The sequence below is a fragment of the Pleurodeles waltl genome, chromosome 3_1 (genome assembly GCF_031143425.1).
Source record: "Pleurodeles waltl isolate 20211129_DDA chromosome 3_1, aPleWal1.hap1.20221129, whole genome shotgun sequence".
Taxonomy (NCBI): domain Eukaryota; kingdom Metazoa; phylum Chordata; class Amphibia; order Caudata; family Salamandridae; genus Pleurodeles; species Pleurodeles waltl.
Genome location: NC_090440.1, coordinates 1,694,597,743 through 1,694,619,734, shown reverse-complemented (window position 1 = coordinate 1,694,619,734; position 21,992 = coordinate 1,694,597,743). Strand labels below are relative to the sequence as shown.

Sequence of the window (21,992 nt, the reverse complement as noted above, 5' to 3'; positions counted from 1 at the left end):
TTATTTACAAGTGTTTTGACTGTTAAACCTTCCTAGTGATGGAACAATCACATTTCTTCCCAATCACATGCGTAGGTTGACTGTCATAGGTATGTCTAGAAGCTTCACAGTGAGGAGTCACCTATGTCCTAAAGGTTAAGATCACAGCCCCTCACACTGAAAGTTGAAGGTTCTACGCCGGATGAGCCTGTGATCGTTCTCCTTCTTTAATTCCTTTTGAACTTCAGAAGTTTAAGGCTCATACTCAAAAGGTGATTTCAATCTTTTTAATTTACCAATAAATTTTTCTTTTCAATGTATTCAAAAATTTCTCATTCTAAGTATATCATCCATCAAAGCCTAACAACTCTCTATCTCGCTCCCTCTCACTCTTTTTCTCTCTCTTTCAATGTCTTTCTCCCACTCACAGACCCACTCCGGCCCTTACTCACCCACTCACAGCCTCACTCAGACAATCACGCACCCACCCACTAGCCCACTCAGACTGTTGTGCACCCACTCACAGCTGCACTTAGACCCTCATGCACCCACTCACAGACCCTCTCAGACTCTCATACACCCACTGAAACTCTCATGCACCCACTCACAGACCCACACAGACACTGACACACCCACTCAGACCCACTAAGACACTGATATACCCACTGTCACACGCAGACAGACACTCTCACAGCCACTCTCACACCCAGAGAGACAGACTGCTTGGGGTTGGGTGGTTAGGGAGGTTGGCTAAAGCATCTGGCCGCTGTGGCCAAATAATGCTGTGCATGGCTGAAGGCCGTGCCCAGCGTGGGTTTGGGTTATTATAGGAGTTGGCCACAGGGCCTTCAGCCTTGAACAGCAGTGGTTGGATTAACGGATAGTAATAAAAATTACATTATGTTAAAAAAACCATAGAAATTCACTGAAAAAAACAAATGCTACAGGGACTTTATAGTTAGGAAATAGAATTTAAAAAACATAGGGATTCACTTAAATAACCGAAGGTTACATGGACGTTATAGTTAGGCTCATACTTTAAATGTACAAAACCATAGAAATTCAGCTGTTATAGTTAGAGTTGCCTCAAGTAACTATAACTCGTGCCCCAAGTTAACTATAACTCACACCCTCACCGTGCACTGCTAATTACCCCACAAATTACGGCACTCATGATATCTTTGATAACATCATATCAATGTAGTATTTGCAGTAAAATGTTGCCAAAAAACTTGCATTGTTTTTTTAAGCAAATATAAATTTACCTCAATCAGCATGGATGCCCTGATTAGTCTCTTTACGTATCTATGCATTATGAACAGCCTGTCAGGTCACAGGGGAAAAGGATACATGTTGGACTCACGCTGTTAATTCCAAAACTCCCACACAATAATGTTCTAACAATATTGGAGAGCTAAGCAGGGCATGTCAAATGTAGAAGAATGGGGAGTGGGCAGGAAGTAAAACTCCAGCTGCCAAAGACTTGAGTTTGACTCTAGATACAGTAATAACTAAAGGTTATATAGCGTTCAAAGGAACAGTGGTGGATAAGTGTGCCATTCTAGAAATAAGGAAAAGTTACTCCTTACACCAGTAATAGCACTAGATGTATATCAAAAATATAAAGAGTCTTACTGGTCCCCTTCTTGATTAGGGTTTTAGGATCAGCGTTATTAAACCAGCCACCACAAGAAGATACAAATGCACTGCTCAGAAGTGCTTAATTTGTGCCGCTGGTTTCCAGTGCTCACCAGCAGCACTTAATTGTCAACACCAGCACTTATGACAGCTGCCACGTGGTGGCGCTGTCTGTGTACTTTATAGATGAGCAGAGCAGAAGTTGTTTATTAATTCAGTATACATTAAAAACAACCCGTCCCTGCTGCCTAAGCCATTCGTATAGCCTTGGGGGCCTTGAACTGTCTGAATTGTCACACTGGCAGTGGGTGACGCAAGCTACGGTGGACTCCTTATTGGGGCTCTGACACTTATTTATTTACAAATTATGCACTGCTGCTAGGAAAAGGAAAACAAGGGAATAAGGGCCAAACAAAGGGATCAGAGCCAAAGCGAGACCTACCAAACCTACAGGGAGGTTAACCCGTGGTGAGAGCATTACAAAAGTGTAAGACATGCACAACAGGTGATGGAGAACTCATCCCCAAGCTCTACAACAAACTAATGTTACTAGGTATTCCAGTTCTCCGTCTTGCACTTCTTAGGCTTGGTTCTGTCAGCTGCACCCTAGACACCTGGATGACCTCACAAACTGCAGTTAATATTTTTTCAATAAAACAAAATAAACAATAAACAGAAAACACGCCTAAGAAGGCAACATTTACTTTTTCTACCAAGTAGCCAAGGTCAAAATTGTACATTTGGCTGAAGACACCACTCCAGGAACAGTTCATTTAGAGCAAAAGGGAAAATAGAAAGTGATGCCTAAAAGAAAAGCTTATGCATATTAGAAATTAAACCCTGCTCCTTTAAGAATCATGAAAGACTGTGCTATTCTCAATATGTCGAGCAGTGTGCCACTTAGGCAGTTCACTTTTTTAGGCAGTTAAATTTTTTCATTAAGTGAGGAAGATCATCTGAGTTACCTCACTTAGAGCCTGACTTAGAGTTTGGCAGAGGGAGTTAATCCATCACAAACGTGACTGTCCTCTGTATTGCGATTGCATCATAGTCTATGGAGATTGTAATACGGCGGACAGGATATCAAACTCTAAATCAGGCCCTTAGGCAGTCCAGATATTTTAGGCAGTTGCGTTTTTTTTCACTATGACAATTATCTGGGTGACATCACAACCTGCAGTTTATATTTTCCATAAAACAAAATAAACAGAAATCATGCCCAATAAGCTAACAGTTGCTGTTTTTTTTAACTAAGTAGCCAACGTCAAAATAGTACATTTGGCTGAAAACGTTAACAGTTAAATTATCGCTCTGTGCGGGTTTCAGTTAATCAGTTCCTGTAGTAATTATCAAGTGACAAAAGGGTGGGTTTAGTTGAAATAATAAAAGAAGGGATGTTTATTTCAGATAACCTGACTGATGTAGCAAAGCATACAGCTGATCTGGCCACAGCGCACTTTTGCCATGGGATTTCAGTAATATGCTCACCTTCGTTTAAACTTACACCTTTAACCCTTCATCCACAACAAAATACATGTAAGGAATATCTCACCTTGGTCCACCAGTAGATGAGGAAATCCATAAAATGAAGATGTAAATGGAAACTCGTACGTCTTTTGGCCTAGAGAAGAGGAAACAATTCCTACATTTGTACTTCATTTGTTACAGTAAATTAAAGCATCACTCACTCATCACATTCTGAAAAAAACAAATCATGGAACAAAAGCAGTAGTCCTTTTAAAGTAAAACATCTTCTAAAAAGACATCCATTAGGTAGTTAGCTTGTAAATCTAGGGCACATTCTACAAAGAGGTAGACAACTCCCTTTGTAGAATATCCCCATTCCTGACATTTGTTAGGGTGCCACTTGGAGATTAGCCCATAATTCTGTTAAATATTTCTAGGCTCACCAAAACATATACTTTTGTAGATCAAGCTTCCCTTTGTAATTTATGTGCCCAAGAGTTCAAGACTGTAGTCCTGATCGCACACTTAAGTTTGGGTTAGATCCCTCGGAGTTCCAGGAGCAGGTGGAATTTGGGCATGTGGCGCTGCTCGTGCTGTTTTTTAGCACTGGGACCTTGTTCCATGCTGTAAAATCCGCACGAACTGCACCATGTAGTGCGCCAGATGGTGCTGCTTCTTCATGCCACGCAATTAGATTTTCTACTAGAGTGGCACCTTTCTCAACATGAACAGTCGTGACCTGCTACAACTGCCCACACTGAGAAATCTCACAGGGAGAAACTCTAGCACCAAAAAACACGGTAGGGGTGCAAATTCTCACGCTTGCCAACTTAACATTGGTGAGTTGCGCACGAGAAAAAACTCTGCCATGCGGCGATTAGCAGAGTTTTGCCAGAATTCTACGTCCCAAGTGGAATGCGGAGTGGGGAAAACTGCGAACCCCGGCAGTAGAGCGGAATTTTTCACCTACCCCAAGCTAGCCCACTGTGAAGAAGGAAACGTTACTTACTAGTTCTTTACCACGTGTATTATTGCTGAATGCACAAAAACCCCACCCACGTTCCCATTAAAGGGCCACAGTTTTGTACTGTGTACTGTATAGGTGTATCTTCTGATGCTTCAAAATACAAACTGCCTAATTGGCATCCTGCTGGGCATGATGGGTTAGAGCAGTCTCCCAAAATTCTTCCTCAAGCAGAGTTCAATTTCTAATATCTGTATGCTTTGTAAAAGGGCACATTACTGTTTTCTTTGTTGCTCCAAGTACATTGTTTCTGGAGTGGTATTTTCAGCCAATTTTAGGGGGTCATTATGACCCAGGTGGTGAGTGGAAATGTGGCGGTAGTACTGCCAACAGGCTGGCGGTACATACTGCCACATTATGAGAATGGCGGTTTGGCTGCAGCCAACCCGCCACTTCTCCACTCATACTGCCATGGCGGTATCAGCCGCCGGGCCGGAGATGTCAATCTCCAGCCTGGCGGCCGACATAGTACCGCCACCTGCATTATGAGCCTCCCTACCACCATGGTTTTCATGGCGTTAGCAATGCCACGAAAACCACAGTGGTAGGCCCTACCGGTGACAGGAAATTCTTTCCCTGTCACTGGTAGGCAGCTCCCCCACCCCCTGCAACACATACCTGACACCCTCCACCCCCCTCCATCCAAACTCCCCCCACCCCCTCCGATCCTCACACACACACACCCCCACCCCCTCCGATCCTCAAACTCCCCTGTAACCCCCATACACGCACACACCCGCAGACGCGCACCACGCATATACCCAAGCACTCACACTGGCATACATGCATTCATACACACAGTGGCATACACGCATTCATACACACACTGGCATACACACATTCATACATGCATACTTCCAGACATGCTCATACACATTCTTACAACGATCACACTGACATGCAGACACGCACTCACTTCACCATTCCTACACGCATTCACTCACATGATACCACCACGCAAACAACACAACACACACAGACGCATTCACACACACTCACACATTCATGCACACACTCAGACATGCACACACTCAGACACACACACACAACACTCCCACCCTTCCACTCCCTCCCCTGTCGGAAGCCTGACTTACCCTGGGCGAAGAGGTCTTCCGGTAGGGGTGCTGCTGCCGCCGGCAGCACCCCGCCAGCAGAATACCGCCAGGCCATATGTCATAATACAGCTGGCGGCGTTCAACTGGTGTGGCGGTGCTGGTAGTAGCAGCGCCAGCTTACCACCGTCCGCCAGTATGATCACTGCCGAATTTCCCCTCTTCTTGTGGCAGAAGTCCGGCAGTGATCATAATATGGCAGACGGATGGTAGCCGCGGTGACACCATTTTAGTGGCCCTCACCGTGGGGGTAGGTGCTTTTTACCGCCATTGTTATAATGAAGGCCTTATTGTTTGTTGTTTTTTGGCTCATTGGTAAAAAAATATATAGTAAATCAATGTGACCTTGTGTAATGCGACGGGCGCTCATGTAGAGTGCTCACACTACATAAAAATGCAAAACCAAAAAGTTGCTGTCTTGGCCATGTTTTCTGTTTATTGTGTTTGATTGGACAACATGAACATTTTTAGGCTGAAGCCTACCAAATAGAACAGCTGTCTGGTTGCTAAAAGACTTTTTGGGGACATTCTGAAAACGGACCTAAGAATGCATTCCACACATTGGTTACCATTGGCTTTGTAACTCACATTTGCTTGCTTTCTGTTTGCTGGCTTTATTTGTTTTATACTGCCAAGCATGTCTTTGTCCCACCCATGGAGCATACCCTGTTTACTGTATTCTTCCACAAGTGCACACTTTCTGTAAACAGGCCTTTAAATGTTGTTCTTATCTTGTCACGTTTACTGTGCAGTCACTGACAGTGGTCAAATGTCAGGCTCTGTCTTCTGAGGGAACTTGGTGTTTGCTTTTCTTTCTCTGACTTCAAAGGGAGATGATTTATCTGACAATCTGGGGGTGTGAAAGGAAAGGTTTTTAAATGTCTGTAAATGAACTGTGCAAATCTTTCAGAATATATCAGAATTAGGAAAGCAAAATTGAAACACATTTTTTTTAACTGTGAAGTGTGCTTGAAACACATATTTTAATACTATAAAAAAAACAATGCTCTAGATGATGCAGTTTTCACACATTATCGTTTCTGTGGTGTATAGTTTTGTCAGTACAGTAAAACTGTATGTCTGTGCAAATGTAATGGCCATTTCAACTAAAACGTTGTTTTATAGCCTGTGCACTACCACATCATGCATACTCCACGGTACGCCACTCCACTCTACAACACTCTACTCCACTCTCTGCCCCCCCCAACTCTCTGACACTCTACGCCACTCCACAACACTGTACGCCATGCCACTTTATGCCTCTCTGTGCCACTCTGCTCCACCCTATCCCACTCTACTCCACTCCAATCCACTCTGACACTCCACTCTACTACACCATATACCACTTCACTCTGTAAATTTCTACTCTATACCACTCCACTCTACCCCACTCTAGGCCACTGTATGGAGCTCTTCTACACAACACTTGCACTCTGTGCAATGCTAGTCTACACCATTCTACTCTATGACACTGTACACCACTCCGCGCCACTCCACTCTATGGCACTCTAGGCCACTTTACTCCTCTCAACACCACTCCAATCTACGTCACTCTACTCTGCGCCACTCCACTCCATGATACTCCACTCCATGACACTCTATGCCACTCCACTCTATGCCTCCCTATGCCACTTTATAGCACTCCAGTCTAAGACTTTCTACGAAACTCCACTCAGTGACACTCTACGCCACTCCACTTTATGTAATTCTATGACACTCCACTCTACAACACCATATGCTGCTGTATGTCAATCCAATCTACTACCCTCCAGGCCACTTTAGTCCACTTTATGGCACTTTGCTCTACAACACTCTGTGCCACTCTGTGCCACACCAGTCCACTCTAGCAACTCTATACCACTCCAATCTAAAACAGCCTACTTGACTCCACTCTATGCTTCTCCACTCTACAACACTACACACCACTTTATTCTACTCTGTGACACTCCATGATGTCACTCCACACTAACACTTTACTCCACTCTACACTTTGTCACTCCATTCTACTCAACTCCAACCCACTCTACGTCACTCTATGCCACCATACTATACAACACTTTCCTCCAATCTAATACACATCACTCCACTCTGTGCCAATCCACTCCACCCAATGCCACGCTGCAGCACTCTATACCACTCTATACCACTTAACTCTAGGCCACTCTACTCCACTCTTCACTATTTCACTCTATGACTCTACTCCTTCTATGCCATTCCATTATACAGCACTCCATTCTAAGACATGCCACTCTATTTCACTCCACCATACACCGCTTTACTTCATTCTACACCACTCCACTCCTTGACACAACTCTACTCTACACTTTACCCCACTCTATGCCCCTCCACTCTACAACCCTCTTCTCTGCAACATTCCACTCTACCGCACTCCATGCCACTCTACCACACTCTACACCGTTCCATTCTATGCCCCTCCACTCTATGATATTCTATGAACACTCTACACTCTTTTCTATGCCACTCTACTTCACTCTGTGTCATTTTACTCTACTCCACTCTGCAACACTCTACCAGGCTCCACTGCATGCCACTGTACTCTACTCTGCTCTATGCCACTCTACTCTAGGCCATTCTATACCACTCTACTGTACTCCACTCCATGACACTTTAATCCATTTTATGCTTCTCTACTCCACTCTACTCTTATCTATTTCACTCAACTCTACGATACTAGACTCTATCCCACTCCACTATGCAATACTCCATTCTATGACATTCCACTCCTATGCAACTCTACACCACTTTACTCTGTGACACTCTACAAAACTCCACTCTAGCCACTCTGACACTCCACTCTACAACAGTCTATAACATTCAGTGCCACTCTACTGCATGCCCCTTTACTCCACTCGACACACTCCACACCACTCCTCTCTATGAGACTTTACTCCACTCTGTGCTATGCCACTCCACTCCACTCTACTCTAAGGCACTCCGCTGTACTTCACTCTATGACACTTGACTCTATGCCACTTTACTCCACTCTACTCTGTCACTTAACTCCACTCTGTACTATGCCACTCCACTCTACCCTATGCCGCTTTACTCCACCCTTTGCCCTTCTGCTCAATGCCCCTCAGTCTATGACCATCTGCTCTACGATACTCTTTCTACACCAATCCTCATCACTTTACCACACTCTACGTCCCTCCACACCACTCCACTCTACAACACTTTGTTCCACTCTAGGACACTTTGTGCCCCTCCACTCTATGACACTTTACTCCACTCTATGCCCCTCTGCTGTACACCACTCTAGGACACTCCACGCCACACTAGACCACACCATGACACTACACTACTTCACTCAACTTTATGAAACTCTGCCACTCTGACACTCCACTCTTTGCCACTCTACTCCAGTCTTTGGCACTCTACTCCACTCTACAGCACTTTTCTTCACTCTATGACACTTTAGTCCATTTTACGCTATGCCACTGCACTCCGCTCTGCCCTTCTCTACCCCACTCCACTCTACAACATTTCACTTTATCCCACTCCACTTAACACTGTTCTCTAAAACACTTCATTCCACTCCATGACACTCTACGATACTCCACTCTATGACACTCTACTCCACTCTGAAACTCTATGCCCCTCCACTCAACAACACTTTACTCCGCTCTACTTTATGCCCAGCCACTGTGTGCATCTCTACTCCACTGCACTCTGTGCCACTCTACGCCACTTACCTGATCAGCGCTCTACACCACTCAACTCTACTCCACTCTAACCCATCCTACACTACTCCACTGTACTGCACTCTACTCCACTGTACTCTACTCCACTCAACAACACTCCACTCCACCCTACTTTACGCCACTCCACTCTATGCCACTCTGACACTGGATGCCACTGTATGCCATTGTATGCCACTCCATGCCATTTTACTCCACTTTATGAAACTTCCCTCTATGACACTGTGTGCCACTCTACGCCACTCCATTCTATGCCCCTGCACTTTGTGTCACTCCACTTAATGTCACTCCTTTCTATGGCACTCCACTCTATGCCACTCTACGACACTCTAAACCACTCTGCGCCACTCTATGCCATTTAACTCAAGGCTACTCTACTCCACTCTCGCCACTTCATTCTATGACACTCCACTCTATAACACTCAACTCTATGCCACTTTACTCCACCCTATGCCACTCTATTCTACTCCAAGTCACTCTGCTCCACGCTACGCCCTTTCACTCAACACCCCTCCACTCTACGTCCCTTTGCTCTATGACGCTCCACCCTACACCAATCCACGCCACTCTACCACAGTTTACGCCACTCCATGACAATCCAGTTTACAGCACTCTGTTCCATTCTGACACTCTATGCACCTCCACCTTATGACACTTTACTTCAGTCTAGTCCCCTCCACTCTGTACCACTCTGACATGCCATGCCACTCCAGGACACTCTACACCACTCTACTTTACACCACACTGCTGCAACTACTCTACTCCACTTTACAAACCTCTACGCGATTTACAACACTCCACTCTATGCACTTTACTCTACACCAGTGTACTCTATTCTTTACTGCACTCTACTCTAGGGCTCCTCCACTCTACACCCGCCACTTTATGAATCTCTACTCCACTGCACTTTATGCCACTCTAAGCCACTTAACTCTACGCCACTCTGGACCACTCCACTATAAATAATCCACTCTCCACCACACTGCCCCACTCTGTTCTGCTCAATGACACCCTACTGTACTGTACTCCACTCTACAACACTTTACTCTATAACACTCTAGTCCACTCCATTCTACAACACTACACAACACTACACTTTGCAACACTCCACTCCACTATTCTACAACACTCCCCTCCCTTCTTCTACTCGACGCCCCTCCACTCTATCTCCCTCCTCTCTATTGACACCTCACTCTACAACACTCTAAACCACTCTACTCTGCTCCACTCTGTGACACTCTTCTCCACTCTACAGTATTCCACAACACTCTATACCACTTCACTCCAGCCCACTCTACTCATCTCTAAGCCACTCCACTTTATGACACTCCACTCTACACCACTCCACTCTACTACATGCTATGCTATACCACGCCACTCTATGAAATGCCACGCTATACCTCTCACTCTATACCACTCTACACCACTCCACACTACTACACTCCACGCCACTTTACTCCACTTTACAACTCTTTACTCTAGGACAGTCCACAACACTCTACACCACTCCACTCTAGCCACTTTACAACACTCTACTCTACATTGCATGCCACTCCACTCTATGCCACTCCACAACAAACTATGCCACTCTGTGACACTCTATGCCACTCCGTGCAACTCCACTCTACTACACTTCATGCCACTTCACTCTATGCCACTCCACGCCACTCCAGTTTATAGCAGTCCACACTTTGCCAATTTACTCTAAAACATTTTGTCTACAACAGTTTACTGCACTCTACGACACTGTACACCCCTCCACTCTGCGTCACTCAACTTTGACACTCAACTCCACTCTACGCCACTCCACTCCATTCCACTCTGTGCCACTCAACACCACTTTAAGCTACACTGTGCCACTTAACTCTAGATCACTCGACACCACTCCACTCTATGACTCTACTTCACTCTATGACACTCTACTCTGCTCCATTCTACGTCACTTAACTCCACTCTATGAATAGCACTCCAATCTATGACACTTTATTCCACTCTACGCCCCTTCACTTTATGCCCCTCCATTCTGTGAACCTCTGCTCTATGACACGATACTCTTCACCATTCCATGCCAGTCCAACACACCATTCTCAACTCTATGGCCCTACACTCTACGCCTGTCCATGACACTCCACTCTACAACACTCTGTTACACTCTATGACACTCCACTCTACTACAATTTACTCAACTCTACCCCCCTCCACTCTTTGACATGCCACACCACTCTAGGACACTTCACAACACTCTACGCCACTCTACTCCACTCTATGCCACTCTACTTCACTGTATGCCACTTTACACCACTCTACTTCACTCTCTATGCCACTCTGTTCTACTCCACTCTGGGACTTTTTTCCAACTCTGCAACACTACTTCACTCTACACTATGCCTCACCACTGTACTCTTCTCTACCTCCCATGAGTATACGGCACTGCACTCTACCTCACTCCACTTTACAACACTCCGATCCACAACACTTTGCTCCACAACACTGTACAATACTCCACTTTATGACACTCTACTCCACTCTATGCCACTCCACTCCACGCTATCCCTCCATTCAGCACCACTTTACTGTAGTCTGTGCCCTCACTCTACCTCCTCCAGTCTATGCCCCACCACTCTGACACTCCAGGCCACTCCACTCTACACCACTCTGCTCTGCTCTACCCTACGCCCTTTATTCTACGCCACTTTGTAACACTTTACTTTGCAAGACTTCACTGCACTCCACTCTACACCACTCCACTCTATGACACTCAACACTACATCACTTCACTCCACTCTACGATACTATGACACTCCACTCTCCTCCACTCCATTCCATGCCACTCCACTCTACAACACTCACACCACTCCACTGTACACCCCTCCGCTTTGTGCCCCTCCACTCTATGCCCATCCTTCTGTAGCCCCTCTACTGTAAGACTCCAATCTACGCCACTCCACTCTACTCCACTCTATGCCACTCTAGTCTACTCCACTCTGTGCCACTCCACTCTAAACCACTCTACTCTACACCACCCTACTCCACTCAACATCACCCTAGTCCACTCCAGTCCACTCTCTGACCCTTCACTCTTTGACACTCTACTCAACTCCCTCTATGCCAGTGCATGCCTCTTTACTCCACTCTTCACCATTGCACTCTAGTCCATTCCCCCTTGACACACTACTCCACCCTACTCTGCTACTACACTCTACACCACTCCACATCATTCCGTGCCACCCCATTTTGAGCTAGTATATGCCACTCCACTTTACTCCACTCTATGCCCCCCTGCACCACTGTACTCCACTCTATTCCAATCATCTCCACAACACTCCACTCTGCTCAACATCACTCTACTCTACTCCACTCTCCTCCACGCCACTCTGTGGTACTTCACTCTATGACACTCAGCTCTACGACACTCCTTTCTATCCTGCGCCACTCCACAACACTTTGCAAAACTCCACCCTATGACACTATAATCCACTATACGACACTCCATGCCACTCTTCTCTACGCACTTGTTTTTAGCCATGCTGAACAGGAGCCACTTTGGTGTTCAACATGGCTAAAACACATTGGCAAAGCCAGTACCTCTTGCATAGGCGAGACCTAATGGCTTTGCCAATAATTGTTTTTAAAAAGTGTGTACCGAAATCTCACACATGTATGGATATATTCCACCTTTAACAAATTCAGCGAGAATACCTAAGGTGAAGAATTAGGTTTCCCAATAGTAACTTTTCCAGGTCTCAGTCCGAGCACTCAGAGATCTGATTTGTGAGCTCCACAGTTTAGATAACTCAGGGCCTGATTCACAAATGGACGTAGTCGCAACAGAAGCCTCGCAGTTATGGCAGGGGTCTCACACTTATGGCGGGATCTCCCTACAGCAGTTTCCCATTGCAGAGGTTCCGCCACAAACGGGGACCCCGCCGCGACTGCGAGGTCCCCACCGTGACTGCGGAGGCCTTTTGGCAATCGGGCCCAGTGAATTGACAGCTATCTGTAGAAATATGTGTGCCTCCAGCAGGCCACAACTCCAAAGTGCGCCCATGCTGAAACACTCTAAATCTTACTGAGGTGAATAAAATAAGTGCCATCAACAACGGTACTGCTATATACACAACCAGGAGATATTGCATTTTGTGTTGTGCATTCTATAAACGATAGTTAGTCTTGTAATATATGCACTGATATCAAGAAAAGAACTGTCTTTGTCTAAGCATAAACTTTTCTTTGTGTTTCTTCTCTCTCGTAGGTAGGAAATGGTTGTGTCGTCACAAACCCCCTCCCTGAATTTCCAATGCCTGGTCTCCTGCCCAATGGAAACTCTGCCATTTCATCTGAGGAGTCGCCATGTCCTGAAGAAGAAACCTCATTCCATTCTAATCTGCACAGCAATGTCTTCTATTATTGATCGATAGATTGGATAGGGCCAAGGAGGATTATCCCACAAAGCATGTCCAAGGACAGAAATGCGTTTAAAATCCATCAAGAGTCCTCGGGATGCCTAAAACGTCGAGGTCTCGTCTGGTGTATGAGTAACTCCAGGGGCTGATGTTTGTGGAGTAGGAGCTGCGCTATAGAAACTCGGCTGCAGATATTCACTAGGCAGGAGTATCACCCGGGAAATCCTGGATACAGATGTCTGGAGGACAGCAGATGTGGGACTGGATACATTCTGTGTGCACATATCTTGGCAACCTATGTGTTGCTAAGGAAAACATGGGTCATGATATATTGGGAGCAGGTTTGGCATGTGGAAATTTTAGGTGCAGCTATTTGTGGAAAAGGTGGGATACTCGAAAATACCAAAGTGCAGATATTCATGGTAAGATGTCAGTCACTGTGAAAGCTCTACGTGAAGACATGGGGGAAGATGTGGGTGACTAGGAAAAACCTAGGTACAGATATCTAGGAACCAGATGAGGTGTGCTCTAAGTGAAAGTATTTGGGGGCAAGTATGGCACTGGTGAACTAGATGCAGACATCTCTTGAAGTGGATTTGGCATGTCCCTCAGAGTATCTCCTTCAGGAAAACATGAGTCACACTTAAAACTCTAGATGCAGGTACCTGAAGAGGAAATGGGTGAATGATGGTATGTGGGAACAGGTTGGGCATGAGGGAAGCTGTTAGTGGATAAATCTGAGGGCAGGTGGTTTACTGGGGAAGCTCTAGTTTTAGGTATCTGGGGAGCATAAATGGGGCATTTGAAGTAGTACAGAATGCTATTAGCTGATGCAACACATCAAGGTAGATATCTTTGGAGTGGGCGTGATGGAGGGAAAACGCTTGGTGCAGATGTCTGGGGAGCAGTAGAGATGCAGGGAAAGCTGTGCGTGCAGATATCTGGAGAGCAGGAGTTATGCAAATAAAGCTCTGGAATCGGATATCCGGGGAGCAGTTGTTCTGCAGGAAAAGCTCAGAGGACAGATATGTAGGGAGCAGGTGTGGTGTAGGGAAAGTTCAAGGGGTGCTAGCTGGGGAGGGGGTGCGATGGAAGGAAAGAATCAGGAGTATTACAGTGGTAGATCTGAGGGGGGATAGCAGTAAAACAGATGTGGTGCAGAGAAGATGCTGGGGGCAGGTATCTGTAGCTCTGAGTGCAGATTTTTGTGGAGCAGGTATGATACGGGGAAGCTCTGTTACCAGATATCCAGGGAGCAGGTGTGCTGTTAGGAAAGCACTGGGGGCAAATCTGTAGCGCTTGTGTGGTGCAGAGTGAACCTTCGGGGAAGATATCTGTGGAGCTGGTGTAGTGCAAGCATAGTTCTGGGAAAGATATCCGTGGAGCAGGTGTGGTGCAGGAAAGATCCTTGGGGCATATATCTGTGGAGCAGGTGTGCTGCTTGGAAAGTTCTGACTGCAGACTGTGGAGCAGGATGGTGCATGGATAGCTCAGGGGCAGATATCCGTGGGGCAGATATCCGTGGAGCAGATGTGGTGCATGGAATGATTTGGGGTCAGATAGCCGTAGAGCTGGTGTGGTGCGGGCAATGATCTGGGGTCAGCTAGCCGTAGAGCTGGTGTGGTGCATGGAATGATCTGGGGTCAGATATCTGTAGAGCTGGTGTGGTGCAGGGAATGATCTGGGGTCAGATATCCGTGGAGCAGGTGTGGTGCATGGAATGATCTGGGGACAGAGATCCGTGGAGTAGGGGTGGTGTGGGCAATGATCTGGGGACAGAGATCCGTGGAGCAGGTGTGGTGTGGGCAATGATCTGGGGACAGAGATCCGTGGAGCAGGTGTGGTGTGGGCAATGATCTGGGGTCAGATAGCTGTAGAGCTGGTGTGGTGCATGGAATGATCTGGGGTCAGATATCCGTAGAGCTGGTGTGGTGCAGGGAATGATCTGGGGTCAGATAGCCGTAGAGCTGGTGTGGTGCATGGAATGATCTGGGGTCAGATAGCCGTAGAGCTGGTGTGGTGCATGGAATGATCTGGGGTCAGATATCCGTAGAGCTGGTGTGGTGCATGGAATTGAAGAACCAGAACCTTATGGGCCTGGCGGCGCAGGGTACGCCTGAAATCTCCTTGGATTCACCTGCCTCAACTAACAGAGACACGGGACACTCTGTCAGGCGTAAAAGATCAGATTTTATTAGCTGCAGCTAGTACAGGTGTCCAAGAAGTACACAAGGTATGTTCTCAGGAGACTGCCACTTTACTTTGTGGCGCACAATCTTATATACCGTATAAAAACCATTTATTAACTACATACACTCCCAGAACACATAGAAAGGAGCCAGTAAGAATAATGTAAAGATAGAACAGAGCCAATAGAAATGTCGGAAAACAAGACAGCACCAATAGAAGGAATTGGAAAACAAAGTATCAAGTGACTTAAGGTTGCCTCCCCTCCAGCTGTGTTTGTCACCCCTCCCTTGAACTAATTCATTAACCGATCCACAACAAAGTTGCATGTGGTGCGATAAGTTTGTGTGCGTTTGGAGGACAGTTGTGAAATGAGAGAATACTAGCAAAGGACAGCGAAGGCCAGACGATAAGATAAGATCGGCGGAGAATAGTGTGAGCCTACAGATAGTTGAAACAAGGATTAGAAAACCAGACAGGGATTAGTGTACTCGGTCAGACCTTAATACCAGCCTTGTAAAGATAGAGGCAGAAGGCTGTTTTGAACACCATGTTGCAGAATAAGCAGAAAAGGCAGAATGGACTTCGTTCGCTGTGCTGCCTGAGTGAAGGCAACATAAAATGGCGGCGGGCCACAAAATGGCGGGTCGATACGATCGTATTAAAAATCGAATTTCCTCAGACCCTCCTTTTGCCAGAACTCAGGCAAGATACACAAACTCATGTTAATCTGAGGAAATCTCCTCCCTCTTGTCCTGCTGTGTCTTTCGAATCCACAATCCCTCTGCCATATCTATTTTTATGATGGTTCGCAGGAGCGGTGTATGTAGGGGGAAGAAGAAAGGCTATATAACAAGTACCAGAGAAATCAGCTGGCAACCATGTATAAGCCCTATCGTGGCAAACGAAGTATGTACCTTGAGATGGTACTAACGGCAGTGAATTCAGGGCTGAATAAACATATGTATGGGAACATAAACTTTCTCTTTGTCCGGTGTTTGGAGTTCTACCATTTATTTGCAGACAGAAATTTCCTTGTTGGGGTATGACCCGTATCGGAGGAGATTTTCCTTGCTTAACCTTATCATTGAGGCTGGAAATGTAATTAGTTATGTTCCAATTGGTATATGCTTTTCTTTCATCTATGGAAGCTTCACTTTTTTCCATGATTTTAGCCATAGCTACCATTCCCTTTATCAATAAACTATGACTGAAATCTGAACCAACACTATGTGAACTGACAGGTTGTTTAATTTTACTTTGATATGCATTATTGAAAATGACAAAATAAGCCCAAGCGGAACCTTCATAGGAGAATGGAAGAACTAAATATGGCATTCCTTTTTCTACCGTATGTGGTATGAGTCCACACACCCAACAGTCAGTTGTATTGATCACTAACTGATGTTGATGTAACAACTGGACGATGGAATTGTTAAAGTATTCAGTTCTTCTGATGAGTTCATGCTGGGGAAGAGTGTGAAATAGGTGCGGAGAGATAGTAGAAGAAGATGTAGAGGTAGGAGAAGAGACAACTTTTTGCTGCAGAGTAATAATGATCCAGTTTACAGATGCCAAAAGAATACACAACAATATAATGACGCATAGAGCAATACTACAACGACTACATATTTCTTTACAATTATTCTTTACATTTTTACTTTCTCTTTTATCTAATGTAGCCTCCATCTTTCTAAGTGGATGCTCACGGCAATCTTCCTCAATCACTGTAGTCACGATTATCTACCGTCCTATGACACTGTGAGGTCCTGCAGGCCTATTGCCACTTACTCAGGTCGTAACTAAGACTCCTACCGTGACCCTGCAACCGGGATAGAGTACTACATAGGAGAGAAATTTACAAGTTCTTTGGTCTTGGTCTCAAATTAAAGCGTTCCTGTCCAGAGGCAGTCTGGTTTTGAAACAATGTTCCTGGATTTGTCGTGTTCAAGCGACGATGCGATGGTATTGCTTCTTGAAGGATGTCGTCGTCCTCTTTCTCAGAAAGTGTTCCAATTAGACGCGCATCACTGAATGGTACAAATTGCGGAACTTTCTCACTTTCAGAGTCACTGATGCCTCTACGGACCCACTGATCGAAAGGCAAGGGCAAAGGCACTTTCTTGCAGTGCACGGCATGCACCCAGTTTTTCTTTCCTTCGACTTTAACTGCTGTTCTTGTGGTCAAAAGAACCAGGCGTGGCTCTCTCCATCTGGGCTCCAAATTTCTCTGTCGTTGGAAATTTTTCGTGCAGACCCAGTCACCTGGTCGGATGGAATGACCTGGGTCTGTGGAAGCCTCTGGTAGAGCACTCTGAACCTGTTGATGAAGAACACGCAATTTAGTTGTAAGGTCATGCAAGTAGTCAATCAACATCGGGTATGGCAAGTCTGAGTATTTCTTAGGGCGAGGAACTCCCCATACATTAGCTGGGCGACCAAATATCACTTCGTAAGGGCTAAGCCCCAAACGAGAGTGTACTGCTGTTCTGGTGGACAGAAGAGCCAATGGTAAAGCATCAGGCCAATTAAGTCCTGTGCTAGCTTGCACCTTAGCAATTTTAAGCTTCAAGGTTCCATTGTAGCATTCTACTAAACCAGCCGACTGTGGGTGATTCGCCGCGTGGAACTTCTGTTTTATGCCAAGACCTGCACAAACTTTTTGCATGACTTGACCCACAAATTCACTCCCATTGTCACTCCAGACAATGCGCGGCAAACCAAACCTAGGGAAGAATTATTTCAAAAGTATTTTGGCAGTTGATAAAGCAGTATTGTCCTTCAGAGGGTAGGCTTCTACCCATCTAGAAAAAGCACATACTACCACCAGAACATATTTAAGGTTGTTGCATCGTTCCATGTGAATATAATCGATCTGCAACACCTCAAATGGATATGTTGGAGGAGCAAAATGACCTGCTGGAGTTGGGGTTCCCTTTCCCGGATTGTACATCAAGCAAACAATACAATGTTTTACTACATTATTTGCACACTTTGGGATCCCCTCATTTTGCCACACTGGAGCCAGAAGTTTACATATTCCTTTTGCACTTAGGTGAGCTGGACCATGTGCCATAGTAACTACAGGTAGTACATAAGCATCTGGTAACAGCCAACGTTGATGTTCTGATAATTCAACCCAACATCCCATCTCATCTAACATTCCTGTACTTTCCTTCCACTTTCTCAACTCATTCTCCGTAGCCTCTCCTTGAATTGATTTCACACTCTCTACTGTATCGTCACACATTCCCTTTTCTCTTACGCAGTTTGCGGGAACCTGCAACATACATTCGACTTGTGTTGTCTCTGGCTGTCTTTTTCGCTACCTCATCTGCAAATGCATTTCCTCGACCAACATCGTCCACAATCTTTTTGTGTGCACTACACTTCACGATCGCTATCTGAGTAGGCATTGTAAGTGACTCAAGAAGTTCAGTCACTAATTGACCATGTTGTATCTTAGTACCATGGGAAGTAAAGAATCCTCTTTCCTTCCATAAACGCCCAAAGTTAAACGCTACACCAAAAGCGTATTGGCTATCAGTGTACACGTTTACTCTTTTTCCTTTGGATAACACACACGCTCTAGTTAAGGCTATCAATTCAGCTGCCTGAGCTGAATTATGTCTAATGCGTGTTGTCTCCACAATCGTATGCAAAGTAGTAATAGCGTAGGCTGAAACTGTATCTCCATTCGGGAGCTTGAAACAAGAACCATCTACCCATAGTGTTCCATCTGGATTCACTAATGGCGTGTCTTTTAGGTCAATTCTACCCTTGGTCTCTTCTTCAGTACGGAGAAAACAATCATGCTGTTCAGAGACATCTCTCTCTTCTGGAAGAGGCAACAAAGTAGCTGGATTCAGGGTATTACATCGTTTGATGTGTATGTGACTAGCCAAAAGCGTCAGCTCATATCCGGACAACCGAGCACTCGTAAGATGCTGCGTTTTTGTCCTATTTAGTAAAGTATCCACTGCATGTGGCACCATAACAATGAGAGTATTATCTAGCACTACTCCAGCAGACGGTCGAATAGAAATTTCTGCTGCCGCTGTCGCCTTAAGACAACTAGGCAATGCTTTAGCTACTGGATCTAACGTAGCTGAGAAATATGCGCATGGTCGCTGTTGATCTCCAAAACGCTGCGTTAAGACTGACAATGCACAACCCTCTCTTTCGTGGACATAGAGCGTAAAGGGCTTACTGTAATCAGGAGTACCCAATACAGGAGCAGAACACAAAGCAATACGCAAATCAGTAAAACTCTTCTGACACTCGTCAGTCCACGGAAGAGGCTGAGGCGTATCTTTTAAAGTTAGCGCCAACAGCGGTTTAGCCAATAAAGAGAAACTCGGAATCCACTGTCTACAATAAGAAGTAATGCCCAAAAAAGCACGTACCTCTCTTTGTGTGGATGGCACTGACATTTGTGCAATTGCCTGAATTCGTTCGGGGGTCAATCGTCGTCCCTCCTTTGACAAGAGATGACCCAAATAAGTCACCTCGCGACAGACATATTGTAATTTAGAAGGAGAAACCTTGTGATTCAGATCAAACAAATGACGCAACAGTGCAACGGTCACGTTTTTGCAAATCTCCTCTGAATCAGCTGCAACTAATAAGTCATCCATGTACTGAATGAGAGCGGCACCGGACGGTAAGGAAAAGGCATCAAGATGACATTTTAGAGCTTGACTGTAAATAGAGGGACTTTCACAATAACCTTGAGGTGCGCGTTTAAACCGGAAGCTTCGGCCTCCGAGGGAAAAACCAAAAATATCTCTACTCTCTTCGGCGATGGGAATACTAAAGAAAGCATTCTTTAGATCAATAACTGAAAACCAAGTCGCTGTAGAAGGTATCATCGTCAACAGAGCAGTGATATCTGGGACTACAGGAAACTGCGGTACGACAATCTTGTTTACCTCCCGAAGATCAATTACAAAACGATAAACAGGAGGCTGAGAAGGATCAGTGCGTTTAAGAACCGGAAGAACAGGACTGTTACATGTATTTCCTCTCGTTTCCTCAACCACACCCTTCTGAATCAAATCATGGACAATTTCCAGAAGTGCTTTCTCACCTTCAGTAGAGATTCTGTATTGCGGAATACGTGGCATTTCAGCATTGGGCTTAAGAGTAACAACATAAGGTGGGATCTCAAGGCAACCAACGTCATTCGGACCCGTAGCCCAAAGCGTTTCGGGAAGAGAAAGCAATTCAGGTGGGAATTGATCTTTTGATAAGTACATTGGACTAGTCATTTTCTGTCCTAGAGTGAGGTATACACCAGAAGGTGAACAATATATCGTAGCATGCATTCTTTTTAATAGATCTAAACCCAACAGATTTTCACCACAACCATTCGTCAGAAGAAGCGGAGCTTCTAAATCATAAGGGCCTATTGAAACAGGCAAAGGGCAAGAAACTGGATTGCGAACAGGGGCGCCAGAAAATCCTACAGATACATTCGTTAAGCCAGACAAAGGTGCGCCAGGGAGTTTAGAATGAATGATAGAGCTTCTCATGGCACCAGTATCTAAAAGAAATGGCTCTGAAACACCCATTGTAGTGACATTAACATAAGGTCCATTCTGATCCACTGGAATTGACGTAACCCCCTTACTTTGTCCATGGCTGTCCTATTCAAAATGAAGACTTTCATTCCCTCCTTCAATATACTGATCCTCACTGTAATACTGTGTAGACCTAACATTTTGCTGGTCAAAGTAATTTCCGGAATTTGGAGGAACAAAAGAACGCTGCTCTTGGGTTAACACACCTCGACCTCTACCTCTATTTGCTGACTGAGGACCACCACGACCTCGTGAAGCAGATGTTGCTCCATTACGCTGCAACAATGCCGGACAACTGTTCTTAAAATGACCTTCCTCCCTACAATAAGCACATTGATTGGGACCTAGCAAAGGTCTTGGAATGAATGGTTCAGGCTTTTGATACAACCTCTGAAACTGCGGAGGCTGTTGAAACTGAGGCTGAACATAACGAGGAGGATAAGCCTGTTGCAAGAGAACTTTAGTTTTTAATTCTTTCGTCTTTTTCTCTTGTTTTTCCCTTTCTTCTTTGTCTCTATTTTCATAATATTGTGCAGTAGCCAATATCTGGGCGGAAGAAGAAACTGCCCATGAACTCTCGGAGTCTTTTAGCTTGTGTGATAGTTCAGGAAGCAAGTTATATACGAACTTATCCACAAATAATCGCTGTCCCCCTTCTGTAGCCATATCTTGACCACTGTGATCAATGAATGTCTCCTCGAATCGGGTAAAGAAATCGGAAACACTTTCATCTTTCTTTTGTTTACATGCTGCTAGCTTATCCCAATTAACTCTCAAAGCAGGCATCATTGTTTTCATTAATGTAATAATCCTACCAGGGAGTTCTGAGATCAAAGCGTCGGGCTTTGCACCACCTACTTGACCTCTATCTGCGGCAATAA

At 45.2% G+C, this 21,992-nt stretch overlaps 1 protein-coding gene across 1 annotated transcript in view; it reads left to right on the top strand.

Annotated features, from left to right (window-relative positions):
- The window catches only part of LOC138285509 (aryl hydrocarbon receptor-like), an 811,968-nt gene extending 795,215 nt beyond the window's left edge, over positions 1 to 16,753 (top strand). Inside the window, exon 11 of the mRNA XM_069225503.1 lies at positions 13,192 to 16,753. Coding sequence (XP_069081604.1) covers positions 13,192 to 13,350 — 159 coding nt within the window. The 3' untranslated portion in view covers positions 13,351 to 16,753. The remainder of the gene's footprint in view (positions 1 to 13,191) is intronic.
- The last annotated feature ends 5,239 nt before the right edge of the window (positions 16,754 to 21,992 follow it).